The sequence below is a fragment of the Drosophila ficusphila genome, unplaced genomic scaffold, assembly GCF_018152265.1.
Source record: "Drosophila ficusphila isolate 14025-0441.05 unplaced genomic scaffold, ASM1815226v1 contig_607, whole genome shotgun sequence".
Lineage (NCBI taxonomy): Eukaryota > Metazoa > Arthropoda > Insecta > Diptera > Drosophilidae > Drosophila > Drosophila ficusphila.
The window spans coordinates 2874473-2889408 of NW_025064537.1; the positions used below are offsets into that span (position 1 = coordinate 2874473).

At 44.4% G+C, this 14936-nt stretch overlaps 1 protein-coding gene across 1 annotated transcript; it reads left to right on the top strand.

The window, feature by feature from the left end:
* The first annotated feature begins 360 nt into the window (after positions 1 to 360).
* LOC108088197 (developmental protein eyes absent) lies at positions 361 to 14310 on the top strand. The gene is given in 6 exon segments (XM_017185897.2): positions 361 to 662; positions 4027 to 4073; positions 10775 to 12026; positions 12028 to 12557; positions 13202 to 13446; positions 13512 to 14310. Coding segments are annotated over 6 exon segments (2328 nt in total). The 5' UTR covers positions 361 to 590; the 3' UTR covers positions 13694 to 14310.
* Positions 14311 to 14936: the final 626 nt, after the last annotated feature.

Sequence of the window (14936 nt, forward strand, 5' to 3'; positions counted from 1 at the left end):
ATACGAGGAGAAAAGAAGACGGCAAACTTTGGGCCAAGTAGCGGGCTGTGGAAAAGTGGTTTCGACCCACCCTTCGGTGGTGCCATGGCCTGCTCTCGGTTTCCCCGATTTGGGGAACGGGAATGGGCGGAGTCTCGAGCGGTTTTCTCAACGAGGGTGGGAGAGAGAAAGAGGGAGCGAGAGAGAGAGGGAGAGAGCTGCTCGGCAGTCGCACTGCTCGCACGAACTCGTTTCGAGTGCCGGTGGCAAAATCCAATGCAGGCACTTCCAGTTCCACTCAAACTGCGCTGCCGCGTCGCTGCCGACGTCGCGATGAGCCAAAAGTCGGGTGGTTCGGTTATTCAGTCGATTCGAGCCACTCAAAGCGAGCGCTACGGGAAACGGGCGACGTCCATCCGGCCGAACCGCAGTTCATCCACTCTATCTATCCACTTGCAAAAAAGATACAAGATACAAGATACTTCTCCCCGTTCGTTCGTTCGTTCTGAAAAGCCAATCAATCGAAGCGGCATTCGATTTCAAAACAGCAGAAAATCACCCAAATCGGTTCGATCCTCCGCGAGTGAACGTTCCTAGTGAAAGTCGGCGCAATGGTCACCCTAATGCCATATAACTACGCCGCCCCGCGATGCGGATTAATCGACAAGATGATCGAGCCAAAGGTAATCAAATAGTCGTTGGGATTTTCGCTCCTCGCGAAGCTTTAAAAGTGATGTGGTCGAGCCTGCCAGCCGTCGGTTATTGTTATTGTTATTGTTATCGTTACTGTTAGGCTTATGACTACGGTTATGGATGTCGGCGGTAGCTTCCTTGGCGGTTGCATTGTGGGGCTTCCCCCACTCGCAACTACTATCCAAAAAGTGAAACTCTACTGCCGTCATTCAGCGGGACACTAATATATGTACGAGCAACAGTTTAGCAGGGTTTAAGGTGATCTATTGGGCGGCATGATATCATAGCACACTTCACAAATAAATCTGGTCCAGCTTGACAACTTAAGATGTCGTTCGATTTGATAAAACAGCGAACATAAATCTAGCAGATACACTCAGGAAAATCAACTAAACCCCGAAAAAGGTGATATTCCCAAGTATTAAACATAATTATGGAATGTTCCTGATCCACAGAGGATTTCGTGGTCGTAACCCAAACAAAACAATTTAAAATACCCCAAAGATGGTTGGCTCTTTGTTGAAAAATCGTTAATGGGGATAACGATTATGGGCACCTGACCACAATTTTATTACACAGCATTAATCGGCTTAACTTCGTGGGTCGTGGGCAATGAAGCAGGCAAGTCAAGTCCCGAAGGTCTTAAAAAACCTCCAATAGACCACGTAAATTGTTGCCAACTTTTGATGATCTGTGAGCTGCATTCCCCTTCGGATAGCATGAATTTCTTTACCAATTAATGAGACGCTCTTTCGCTGGAATTCCGATGCAAAGTTTGCCCCAGATCGGCGCAAAGTTCGTTCGTTCGTTTCCCGGTGATTTAATGGAACAGCACACCGAAGCCAGCGACAGGGTTTTATGGGTCCATGAGCTTATGCTAAGACAAAGTCAAATCGAGTCGAACCGGGGAAAACGTGACGATCTCGAAGAGCCCGTAGAGAGTGTGTCGCCAGGAGGAGCTGGGTGCACTGGTGCACTGGTGGTTAATGCGAAATATTAATAGAGCATAAATTACAGCGCTAGCAGGCCGCGGTGCCGGCTTTATGGGAATTTAAAGAGCCTGGCCCACAAAAGCCGAGCTGGGCTTCGGCCGGCCAGCGGCATTAATCACATTTTAATTAAGTTTAAGCCGTAATCGTAAAAATTAACACGCCATAATTCAACTGCGACAATACGCGCTGCATGTAATTTATGACAAAGAGAATTCTCGCATCGCAGAGTCGGGGGGGAAGTGGCTAAAAGGGGGAAGTTGGTAGGAGGGGGAGCGGGGAGCGGGGAGCGGGGGAGGAGTCGAAATATTGATTATGGCCACTGCGATTGACACTCGGCGATTGTTGATTATACTACCAAGATGCCAAGATTGTGGCCCAAACGTAATTAACGTGCCAAAGTGTTAAGGTGCGGGGCTAGGTTCCATCCATCCATCCATTCCGACCTCGCGGAGAAACAAATTTTCCTCTTGTTTATTTTGATGTTTATCGCGGGAATCGGGAACCGTGGACGTGGGGTCGAAGGGAGCGGGAGGGGAGGGGGAGGGGTTATGGGTCTTAGGGCCGGGTTAATAAAAAATTTGTCGCCGTCTTCTTGTCTTGCTGCCTTGTCTTTTGTTCGCCAGAGTGTGTGTGTCTCTCAATATGTGTGTGTGTGTGTGTGTTTTAATCTTCTTCTAAAGCAGCAGAAGAGACAAAGAGATTACGATCACAGGAATTTCGTTAAAGATGCCCACAAACAGGTCTTTATACCGCATATCGCCCTCTCTTTCCCACTCGCAGGCGCAGGAGGACCAGCCTCCCTGCTCAACTGTTGTCTGTGTTAATGTTTACGTTGTCAGCTTGCGCCATAAATTAGTTTAGTAAAAGGTTGCATTTGGCTCTGTTCCTCTCTTTTCTCCACCCGGCTCCCGGCTCCTCCTCACTGTCTCATTTTTGCATACAACTCGAACCCCGACTCGAATTCGGCTGCTCGTGCAGCACGCAACGCCGCAGATTCGCGGCTCCGAGTCGCAACTCCATGCGCATCGCGTCGAAACGCTACCGTTCGCTCGCCAATCTGTCCGTTTGTCCGCCTGTCCGCTTGTCCGTTTGTCCGCCTGTCCGTTTGTCCGCTGCGCATGCGCGTGTTCCTCTGGTCCGTCGACAAATTTGATCCCGCCCCCTCTGCATCCTGCCCCTTCGCGATCGCCGGATGATGGACAGTGCGTGCGTGTGGTCATCTCGCCGGACGGCAGAAGCTGTCAACCGAAGCCGCTCAACTTTTCTGCTTCTTCCCCTTTTCCCCTCTCCTGATTTTTCGGGGCTTTTTTTTAAGGGGGGAGAGGGGCAGGAATTCCTGTACCTGGGCTTCCCCTTCCCGGCTGTCCGCCTTCGATTTATCTGGCTTCCGTTCGACTTGCATATGCATCTTTCCTCAGTATTCGCTTTCTTGGCATTTGTCAAAGTTATGTTATTATTTAGTGTCCGTCGATTGGGGGTTGCACCTTAAATTTCTTTCAAACTTTTTTATAAAGTAAACCCAAAATGACTGAACCCATCAGTATTTAAAGAGTATTCGATGTTCTTGAACCACCAAATTCGAATTTAAATTTGAAATTTACTGTATCAAAATACTTCAACTTCATAGAACTAGTCACTTGAATATAGTTTGCGAATGTTAAAGTCTTTACTGGAAAAACTGCAGCTCGGTAATGTAGATTGCACCATCTTATCTTAAGAAGATTTTTTATAGCCTACCTTTTTGCATTTTCTAAGCTCTTTGATCAAAAGCAAATGCAAGAAATTTACTTGCTTCGCATATAATGCACTCTCTGGAAATCCCTTTATCACCCAAAGCTTTATTCATTCAGGATGCCTTGAAAAAACCCCTCCTAGCAACATCCCTATCTTAATCCGTCGCCACCTGCTGATTGGGTCTTGGCCGATCCGATCGCCCCCCGTTTTCGACTTCCCCTAAATGGCGCCGCACATCCGAAACACTTCAGCCCAGAAACCGAGACAGAAACTGAAACAGAAAAACTTTTTCCCACGCACAAGCCGAGCTGCGAAATTCGCTTGGCGCAGCAGCAAATGGCGATTGCGAATTATGTAAAATTGGCTGTTTTCTTTCGCCACTCGCAGTGGACAACTGGATAACCCAAATAGAGTTTCAGGCGGTGGAAGTGCCGAGCTCAGCAGGGCGACTCCAGACGCTGAGGTGTGAGGTGCGGGGAGGGGGTTGTTTATAAACAAATTACCTCGAGGGCCAGCGAGAACCCGACTGACGGATTTTGCATAACTCGTGCTAAGCCATCGAAATAAACATTTACTTTTGGCATAATTCTATTAATAACTTGATTTGTTTTTCTTGGATTATTTTCAGGTTAAACGTCCCAAGACAGAGCACACGGATACACATGAACGCAACCGGTACGTCTAAATTATAGTTAACTAATAATAAATATGATTAGTTGAATAAAATATAGAAATTCTAAGGATTATAGGTCCAATTTTAATATAAATTTAGAAATATTTTTGAACACATTCTTCCCAAACTAACTTCATTCAAGGACCTCGAAAAGGTTCCAATCTGTAAGCGTAGACAATTTGTAACTGAAAAGAAGGGACACCCTCACACTTGACCAGAGGCGCACCATCTTCAATTGGTTTCGATTGAAAAGAGACTAGAGTCCTCGAGCGAAATATGGAAGTGTTTTGCATGTGGCCCTCACAACCTGCCACATGCCCCGGCAGAAATTCAAAGAATTTTGTGCACGCTTCAGCTGTGACACAGAAGAAATCCCGAGATCTCGAGATCCGAAAAAAGAAAAGAGAAAAGGGAAAAGGCGAGCCGAAAAGTGTCAGAGCACTTAACACTTGCGAGGGCAGGAAAAGAGCGGAGTTCCTCGGGGAGGAGGTCCGTTCCCAACTACTTAAAAGGGGCTTAAGGCGGCAACAGTTGCGGCTTAGTCCCAAAGACCTCTTCCTCACCCTCCGCCTGCCTCTTTGATGATTTCCATTATTATTCGCGTAAATCTCCCATTGGCGGAACACCCTCGCAGATCCCCAAACCGAAGTTTTGGTTGGTTTTCCCCCTCGCTACAGCGCACGCGTCGTTTCTCGTTGGGAAAACGCTTTTCCCCTCTTCGCCAGCTGCTCCCCCTGCTTCATTTTCCCCTTGCTGTGGCTGCCAACAAGATAAATGACCCCCTTCTCCGGCCGAGAAAAAATCTCAAGGTGTCAGATTCCTTTGGAAATTGGGCACTTAATTTACCTTCCTATTAAAATTATGAAAAATTGTTAAATATCTCCCAAGCCGGATGGGGGAAGTTGGGTAAATATGGGATAAGTAGGGAAAGGAACTCAGGCGAAAGATAAATTAAAGTAAAGGAAAAGGGTGCTTAGAAATAAAATAATACAAATTTGGATATTGGATACGGTCGTAATTAAATCTAAAGTGAAAATTATGTTACTTAAAACAAACATAGTTTAGTCATTTATGGATCAGTATAAAATACCTCTTATATAATGTTTGTGTACCCAGCTGCCAGCTGATTATATAACGGTTTATTTTTGGGGAGCCAACGAAACTCCACTTAATTGCACTGAAAAGGATTGAATTACTCCCCATTTTTCTCCCCACTTCCCTCGAAAAAATCGATGGGCTCAAACATTTTTCATTGTTTTGATTTTCTCGTTGCGGTGATTTATTTGACTTTCCATTGGTGCTCAGTTTTATTTGATTTTTATTGAGCCCTTTAGGATTTTCGAATTTGTCCACTTAATTTGGTCCTACTTGAAAAGCAATAACGCCGGAATAACAGAGAGAAACATCAAAACACAAATCGTAAAACATGAAACAATATTTGTCGCCGGTCCTCGGTAATTCAACATTTGCTGAACACATGGCCGCAAAGGGAAGGAGGGGGAGGGGCAGGGGTCACCGAAGGAGGCAACGGGACTTGTCCGGGACTATCCGCACATGCCACCAAATGCGAACCCAACGAGCCCCTTCTCAAGTGCCCCGAAACGATTTCAAACGATTTCCTTTCCTCATCGCGACGATCCTCAGTCCTCAATCCCAGTAAACAACCCAAAAAAAAGGAAAAAATACAGGAAGAGCGGGACGGCGAGATCGTAGAAAAATATTTATAACACTTGACAGGATTTGGACGACCACTTCGGTCGGGACTTGGGCCGGGAAACACTTGACTCGGTCTCTGGGGCACAGAAAACAACCGGGGAACCCAAAAGCGACGAACAAGGAACGACGACTTGCCGTTAATTTAATGGCTGTTTAAAGATTATTGGAAATTATTTTATGGGTTTCCCTAACGAGCCTAAGATTCTGTGTTTTTCTTCTCTCCCACATATGTACTTCTTGGACTTTATACGCACTATATTGAATCCTGAATCAGTTCCTAAGAAAGTCTCCATTTTGCCTTATTAGGTTTTTCATACGATATAGTTTGGGGTTTAAATTTTTTTAGTATGGTTGAGATTTTAAACGGTGAATCAGTGGTTTTAAACAAGGTATAGTTCATAAGGTTTGCTCATAATTTAATGGTTAATTTGTTATATTTGGTCGTATTGTTTGAGTTTCGGGCTATTTATACGTTGAACAAAGCTATAAAATTGGTTGCTTAAAAAATGAGCACAAATATAAATCTATCTATATATATAAAAGCAAGTTGTGTTAGTTCCACCACTTATAACTTAAGAACGGCTGAACAGATTTGGCTGAAAATTGGTAGGAAGGTAGCTTAGAGCCCGGAATAGGAGTTAGGGTACTTTTTATTCCGTTCGACATACCAAAAATCGCATATAAACTGAGTTATTACCTCATCAAACTGACAAGCACACACTACCATAGCATTTTAACTCAATTTTTTTAAAGTGAGTAGAAATTATTTGTGATTTTGGTGAATTGAAGTGAAGTGAAGTTTTTCGTGCTTTTTGTGAATTGAAGTGAAGGGAAGTTTAATTAATAATGCCGCGACCAAGACGATCGAATTTTTCCCGACAAAGCCGTAATGCAAGAAGACTACAAAATACTGCAAATGGAAGGTCTGAAGAAGACCAAAACATTGAACGTGAACAGAACCGCGTTAGAATAGGTCGACTTCGTGCTTCTCAATCAGCAGAGCAAAGAGAGGCAATCCGTAATACGGCTCGGTTGACAATGCAGAATCGTCGAGCTTACAACAGAGGTCAAGAAATAGATCATTTGCGACGCAGAAGAAATTTATCAAGTGCTGATTTGAATCGAGCAGCGTTTCAATACGATTGCATCACTGATTACAGCTTGCATCCTAGCGTTTGCATTGGGCAAATGGACGTTGTTTGCGAGTATTGCGGTGCACTGAAGTTTTCCGGAGAAACGCCTGGATTATGCTGCTTTAATGGTAAAGTTAAATTGCCATTGTTGACTACCCTAACTCCTATTCCGGGCTCTAAGCTACCTTCCTACCAATTTTCAGCCAAATCTGTTCAGCCGTTCTTAAGTTATAAGTGGTGGAACTAACACAACTTGCTTTTATATAGGGGAATGTCGTCAGGGTTGGACACATTTTCGACCCTTGCCTATAATTATCGTTTTAATAAGAATTAAGATCATTTGAGTAAATAGTTTGAAAGGTAAAGGCAAAAGGTATGTCTGACAATGAGCACTATGTTGTGGAATGAAAAACATAGAAATGGCGAGTATTTAAAAAAAAAAAAAATGTAGTCAGGCTTGGACACTGTAGTCAGGGTTGGACACTTGAATTGCTACTTCAGAAAAGTAGCAATAAAAGAGGACATTATCCATGGATCAGGTGTATTTTATGTCTTTTGACTCTTTTTTATTGTGATCAACAAATTTTACAAACAATTAGGACAAACAAAATAACTTTTTCAGGGTCTTCTCGAGATCGTCGTCAGTAACAGTAGAAATGTCCTCATATTCTTCATCTACAATACTTTTTTAATATATCGCCGCAAAGTCGTTCTAGGCAGGTCATAAGCCCTTGCTACTGTCTTTAACTTTCCTTTCTCCAACTTAACTGCTTTAATGGCCAGGACAGCATTATGCAAGTCGACTTTACCTCCTTCCGTCGTTCGCTTGTAGCGTGAACCTCCTCAAAGGGAGAAAATAAATTATTACTCAAAGAATTTATTTTTTTTTACTTATTTACTAATTATTTCACTTTTTGTTGAATCAAGTAATTAATTACCACTGTAATAACTGTAAAAAACATTGGAAAAATTAAAATATTCTGACAAAAGGGAAAAAACCAAGGGTGTCCAACCTTGACAACAAAAAGTGTCCAACCCTGACAACATGAGTCATAACCCTACCGCACAACATAACTACCAAATCGCTTTATTTAGAACAAATTTTTTTTTAGGATTTCGTTAAGGGGGAACCACTTAACGTATTTTTAAACTTACCCTGCGGATGGCATATTTTCCGCTGAATTATGCCACTTTTTTAGCGCGTTCTTGAATACTTTTTTCTTCACTATCACGACACTATGTCAACAAAACAGGAAAATTAACAGTTATGGGATGCGGCTAGGGATGAAAAGTTTCCCACAGTGATAACAATTAATACCACATTCGCACACAGATGGCGATAGTTGGGTTATTAGAAAAATTGCAAGTGTCCGACCCTGACAACTGTCCAACCTTGACGACATTCCCCTATATAGAAGATTAATAGATTAATGAAGGCAATCGATGAAGAAAATGGTGGTTTATATTTCCTAGATGCCCCTGGTGGAACTGGCAAGACATTCCTTATGTCATTAGTTTTAGCAACTGTTCGGGCGAGATCCAACATAGCTGTTGCAGTTGCTTCTTCTGGAATAGCAGCCACATTGTTAGAAGGATGCCGAACGGCTCATTCAGCATTAAAATTACCGTTAAATCTTCAAATTATTGAAGAACCAACGTGTAATATTGCAAAACACTCAGCAATGGCCAAAGTATTAATGGAATCGAAAATCATCATCTGGGACGAATGCACAATGGCGCATAAACGTGCATTAGAAGCACTTAACCGAACATTAAAGGATTTACGCAATGACTCGAGATGTTTTGGAGGAGCAATGATTTTACTGTCTGGCGATTTCCGCCAAATACTGCCAGTAATTCCAAGATCTACGGCTGCCGACGAAATAAACGCTTGCCTGAAATCGTCAAATCTATGGGGATATGTGAAGAAACTACAGCTGACAACAAACATGAGAGTTACATTGCTTAATGATACATCTGCTGAAGATTTCTCGAAGCAATTGCTGACTATCGGCAATGGTCAAGTACCTGTCGATGAATCGAGCGGACTAATATCATTTCCAAATAATTTTTGTAATTTTGTCTCATCAAAAGAGGAACTTATCAACAATGTATTTCCAAACATTATTTCTAACTACAAAAATAAGGAATGGTTGAGTGAGAGAGCCATTTTAGCGGCTAAGAATAAAGATGTTGATGACCTGAACTACATAATTCAAAATAAGATCATTGGAACAATGCATTCATTCAAATCTATTGACTGCGTCACAAATGAAGATGAAGCAACTAACTATCCAATTGAATTTTTAAACTCTTTGGACGTGCCTGGCTTACCACCGCATAATTTACATCTAAAGGTTGGATCCGTAGTAATCATGCTTCGAAACATAAACCAACCAAAACTGTGCAACGGTACGCGTTTGGTGGTTAGAAAACTAATGAACAATGTAATTTACGCTACGATAATGATAGGAAAATTCAAAGGTGAGGAAGTTCTCATACCGAGAATACCGATGATACCAACCGATATGCCGTTTGAATTTAAAAGAATTCAATTTCCGATACGTCTTGCATTTGCCATGACCATCAACAAATCACAAGGCCAATCCTTAAAAGTTTGTGGTTTAAATCTAGAACATTCATGTTTTTCACATGGTCAATTATACGTGGCATGTTCACGGGTCGGAAAACCATCTGCGTTGTTTGTTTTTGCGCCTGATAATAAAACAAAAAATGTCGTGTATTACAAGGCACTTAAGTGAAGAGCAACCTATTTAGTAGGTTTTTAATTTTTTTTGTAATTTTTTCCTATAAAAAAAAAAATCTGCTTATTTATTGCCATTAACGCATACCGTTGCACAATTTTGGTTGGTTTATGTTTCGAAGTATGTTTACTACGGATCCAACCTTTAGATGTAAATTATGCAGTGGTAAGCCAGGCACGTCCAAAGAGTTTAAAAATTTAATTGGATAGTTGGTGGCTTCATCTTCATTTGTGACTCAGTCAATAGATTTGAATGAATGCATTGTTCCAATGATCTTATTTTGAATTATGTAGTTCAGGTCATCAACATCTTTATTCTTAGCCGCTAAAATGGCTCTCTCACTCAACCATTCCTTATTTTTGTAGTTAGAAATAATGTTTGCAAATACATTGTTGATAAGTTCCTTTTTTGATGAGACAAAATTACAAAAATTATTTCGAAATGATATTAATCCGCTCGATTCATCGACAGGTACTTGACCATTGCCGATAGTCAGCAATTGCTTCAAGAAATCTTCAGCAGATGTATCATTAAGCAATGAAACATGGAAGAACAACTTGATCGACGCCTATGTACCAAAATACAGAAATAAAAATTAAATATTAATGTAGGTTTTTGATTATTTTTGTAATTTTTTCCAAAAAAAGGCAGAACAAAGTTCGCCGGGTTTGCTAGTACTTTGATAAAGCCGCAACCTTTATTTTTGACAGAGTTGGATTTATATATTTCTAAAAACAGGTTTAAATGTAAATACTTCAATTAAGCAAAAAATTACATATCTCGATAAATTATTACGTTGTTTCGGATTACTCAGTTAATACTTTAGTCAGTCGATAAAGCAATATGCCGACGTACAAACGTCGAGATCTTTGGAATTAAATGATTACATTTTCAATCCAGTAATACTATACGAATATATTTTAATTTAAACACAACATTTTCATATTACAGTACTAAGTGATTTTTATATAGTCTTCAGAGTACAGCATAATTTCTTGTTGTGTCTCCTGACATTCCTGCACTTCACACCATCCCCTTGATTGTCGTTCCCACCACTTATGACCCATCTCCTATCTTATCTCCCCGCAGCCTCTGCAATCTGTCACAGCAGCAGCAGCAGCAACAGCAACCCCAGCAGCAACAGTCGCACCAGCAGCAGCAGCAGCAACAGCAGCAGCAGCAACAACAGCAGCAGCAGCAATCGCATCCCAGCACCGTGTTGGCCAGCAATGGACCGAGTAGCGCCGGTGCCGGCATGGGTGTCGGTGTGGGCGGAGGAGGAGGCGGCGGCGGGGGAGGGGGCGTTGTGGGGCAGTGCAGTCCGCTGGGACTGCCGCCGCAGAGCCAGCCGCTGCAGCCCACCATCGGATCGCTGGCCTCGCTGAGCGGACACTATGCCAACGGGAACGCGAATCCGAACGTGAATCCGAGCAGCTGCAGCCTGGCCGCCGCCTCCAGCTTCTCGCAGTCGGCGGGCAGCAGCTTCTCCACATATCAGCAGGCGGGAGGCACTGCCTCCGGCGTGTCCGGCGAGGATGGGGTGGTGGTGGGCGGGGCAACTGTGATGTCGCACTGGACGCACGACGGCTCGACCGGATCGAGTGCGGCCGTGAAGTCGGAGTCGCGCAGCCCGGGCCAGGGACACGCCTCCCTGGACAACGGATCGGTGACCAGTGCGAATCTCTACGGCTGCAGTTCCTCCGGGAATCCGCTGGACGGCGGAGCTGCGGCGGCGGTCAACTCCTCGGCGGTGGCGGCGGCAGCGGCGGCGGTCTACGACGGGAAGCACGACTACTACTACTACAACAGCATGCAGCAGTACACCCCGCCTCCGTTCTACTCCGGCTACGGAGCTCCCTACGCGGCGGCCACGGCTGCCCGCCAGGCCAAGATGGAGCCGGGAGCAGCGGCCGCGGCGGCGGCCTACCTCACCCCGAGCTACGCCAGCGGCGGCAACAACAACTCGCAGCTGTACAGCAGTCCGTACGCGGGGTACAACAACTTCGGGCAGCAGGACTACGGCGGCTACTACAACGAGCAGTACGGCAACTACTACAGTCCGGCCAACTACTCGCCGTACGCGGTGAGCTCGCCCAGCTCGAGTGCCAGCCACGGGCACGGGTTCCACGTGGCGGCCTCCTCGAACCTCTCCGAGAGCCCCACGGACACGCACTCGACGACGCCGGTGCACCAGACGACCCACTCGCCGCACTCCCCGCTCCCGATCTCGCCGAGCGCCGGCTCCGGACCGCTGGGACCGCTCGGCAACGTGGCGGCGGCGGCTGCGGCGGCAGCGGCCCTCAACTCCAGCGGCGGCAGCAGCGTGGGCACCTCGGGATCGGGGGGGCGTGGCGAGCAGCAAGACCACGCCCACGGGCAAGACGGGAAGGGCGCGCGGGAGGCGCCACCAGCAGCCGAGTCCCACGAGGAGCACGGCCTCGGACACCGGGAACAGCGAGGCCGTGAAGCCGCCGGAGCGGGTGTTCGTCTGGGACCTGGACGAGACGCTCATCATCTTCCACACGCTGCTGTCGGGCAGCTACGCCAACCGGTACACCAAAGACCACAGCTCGTTGATGACCATCGCCTTCCGCATGGAGGAGATGGTCTTCAACATGGCCGACACGCACTTCTTCTTCAACGAGATCGAGGAGTGCGACCAGGTGCACATCGACGACGTCAGCTCCGACGACAACGGGCAGGACCTGAGCGCCTACAACTTCGCCACCGACGGCTTCCACACGAACACCCCGCCCGGCGCCCCGCCCAACCTCTGCCTGCCCACCGGCGTGAGGGGCGGGGTCGACTGGATGCGCAAGCTCGCCTTCCGCTACCGCAAGATCAAGGACATCTACAACAGCTACCGGGGAAAGTGAGTACATCCAGTTGGGTTTTCTATATTATTAGGGGTGGTCCGAATTATTTTTACTTACTAAAAAAACTAAATTAATTTCGTATTTTTATTATAAATTTCAGAATTTATTCATTTTTTATTTTATTATTTATCTAAGTAAGAAACATTAAAGGTAGACGGATTTAAAAGGGTGAATGGGCTGTACAATTCTTATCCAGTTGTTAGCCATTATAACGCTTCTGTTTTAAGGATTGAAAGAAGTTGCAGAATGTATTATTGGGGAACTCCCTAAGAACTATGTTGTCAAATTACTTAAATTAATATCTTCGAACTATGCATTAACAATTCATTGACAACAATTTAACATTTTTATATATGTCTCCCAATTAGTTCCATTATTTCAGAGGTTTAACTTGTATATTATTCAATCGTTTGTTTAAGAGCCTAAAGTCTTTTAATATTAACATACTTATTTAACTGAAGAATATTGGGAAACTTTTATCAAAAAGCACCAAACTTTATATCACTTCAATAAGGAGCCCATCAACCCATCAATAGTAAATAGAAAGCACTTTAAGCACTGATGGAATAAATACTTATTTATAGGAGATACAATATTATCCAATCCTTTTAACCAAATATTTGTTCCGTTTTTCTTCCAGTGTTGGCACTCTGCTGGGACCCGGAAAGCGCGAGGCCTGGCTGCAGATCCGCTCGGAAATCGAGGTGGCCACGGACAACTGGGCCACGCTGGCGCTCAAGTGCCTGAGCATGATCTCCCAGCGCGAGAACTGCGTCAACGTGCTGGTCACCTCCACGCAGTTGGCCCCGGCGCTGGCCAAGGTCCTGCTCTTCGGGCTGGGCGGGATCTTCAACATCGAGAACATATACAGCGCGCACAAAATCGGTAAGTGACGGCCACCAGATGGATTGGCAGAGATATAACCAGTTTCCCCCTCTTTATTCCAACAGGCCATGAAACCTGCTACGAGCGGATCGTGACGCGCTTCGGACGCAAGAGCACCTACGTGGTGATTGGGGATGGCAACGAGGAGGAGACCGCCGCCAAGGCCATGAACTTCCCCTTCTGGCGCATCTCCGCCCACAGCGACATTCGCGCCCTCTACACTGCCCTCGACATGGGCTTCTTATGAAAGGCCAAACTCTAAATGTAATGGATCTTACAGCCATCTTAGCCCATCATAATCCTCGGCAGCGAAGCGTTTTGAGTACAAACAGCGAAATGTTTAACTAATTTATTTGATGTGTATGTGTGTGTGGGTGCGAGACAGGCAGCGAATGCAAACCGCAAACTGCAAACTGTAAACCAGCGCAAAATAATTTAATTATTTTGTTTGAACGATTATACTTTGACGCCAAGACTTTTTGTATTATATAGTTTTAAAACACCTAATCAACGGTCGTAACAATTCTCGCCCGAAGTTGTTTCACGTGTGTAATTAACGAACTAACGATATACGTATTTAGCACCTTAGAGTAGCAAACAATATCTGGCCGATACCGAGGCAGTATCTCCTGGCGGGAGAGGCGCACTCACAGGTCGATCGGAGCAAACACAACAAAAACTAGTTTAAAGTTCTTAGTTTAAAGCAAAAGCATAACTATAATGATTATAAATAATTCGACAAAGCCGTAGTATTCAAATTTTAAATAACTATTATATAGCTGCATATATTAAACTATATTTAAAATATAAAACCAAGTAATAAAAGAGCAAATCCAACAACAACGCACTCTATTAAAGCATTAATCAGAGCATTTCTTATTTTGGGGTAGAGTGGGATATACCTGAACAACAGTTTAAAAAATGCTCTACTCTTATTTCGGAGCTATCTGGTGTTGTTATAAGTATCATAGTAATTATTTTGCCCTTATACTCGGAGTTTAATTTCTTAACAAGTAATCCCCCAGACCGCAGAAAAAAATTTTGGGGGGTCCGATCGAAAAATTTTGTAGTTTGCAGTGGGGGGAGTCCGATCAAATATTTTTTAGTTTATATGGTTGAAAGACCGTGTGCTGTAAAGGAATTTGAAAAAGTCCGATTTTTTACCCGAACCCCCAGGACCTACCCCCTGCGTCCGCCCCTGCCCCAGACTTCTTCCCGTTTTGAATTTTAATAAAAAACTTTACAGAACCCTTAAATTTTCTAGCTTTTCCATTTCCTTTGACTATTTAGGCCTATTGGATTTTTTTTTGCCCAGTCGCCCCAAACTACACAAATTTAATAAATTCATAAACAATAAAGTAACCCAAGTGCTTTATGCAAAATGCTTATGGCGTAGGCAAATATCGCAGCACACGTATTCAAACGCGCGCCCAAAAACAAACATCATCTGGCCACACTATCGTCAGCGCAATCCTCAGATTTCGATAACA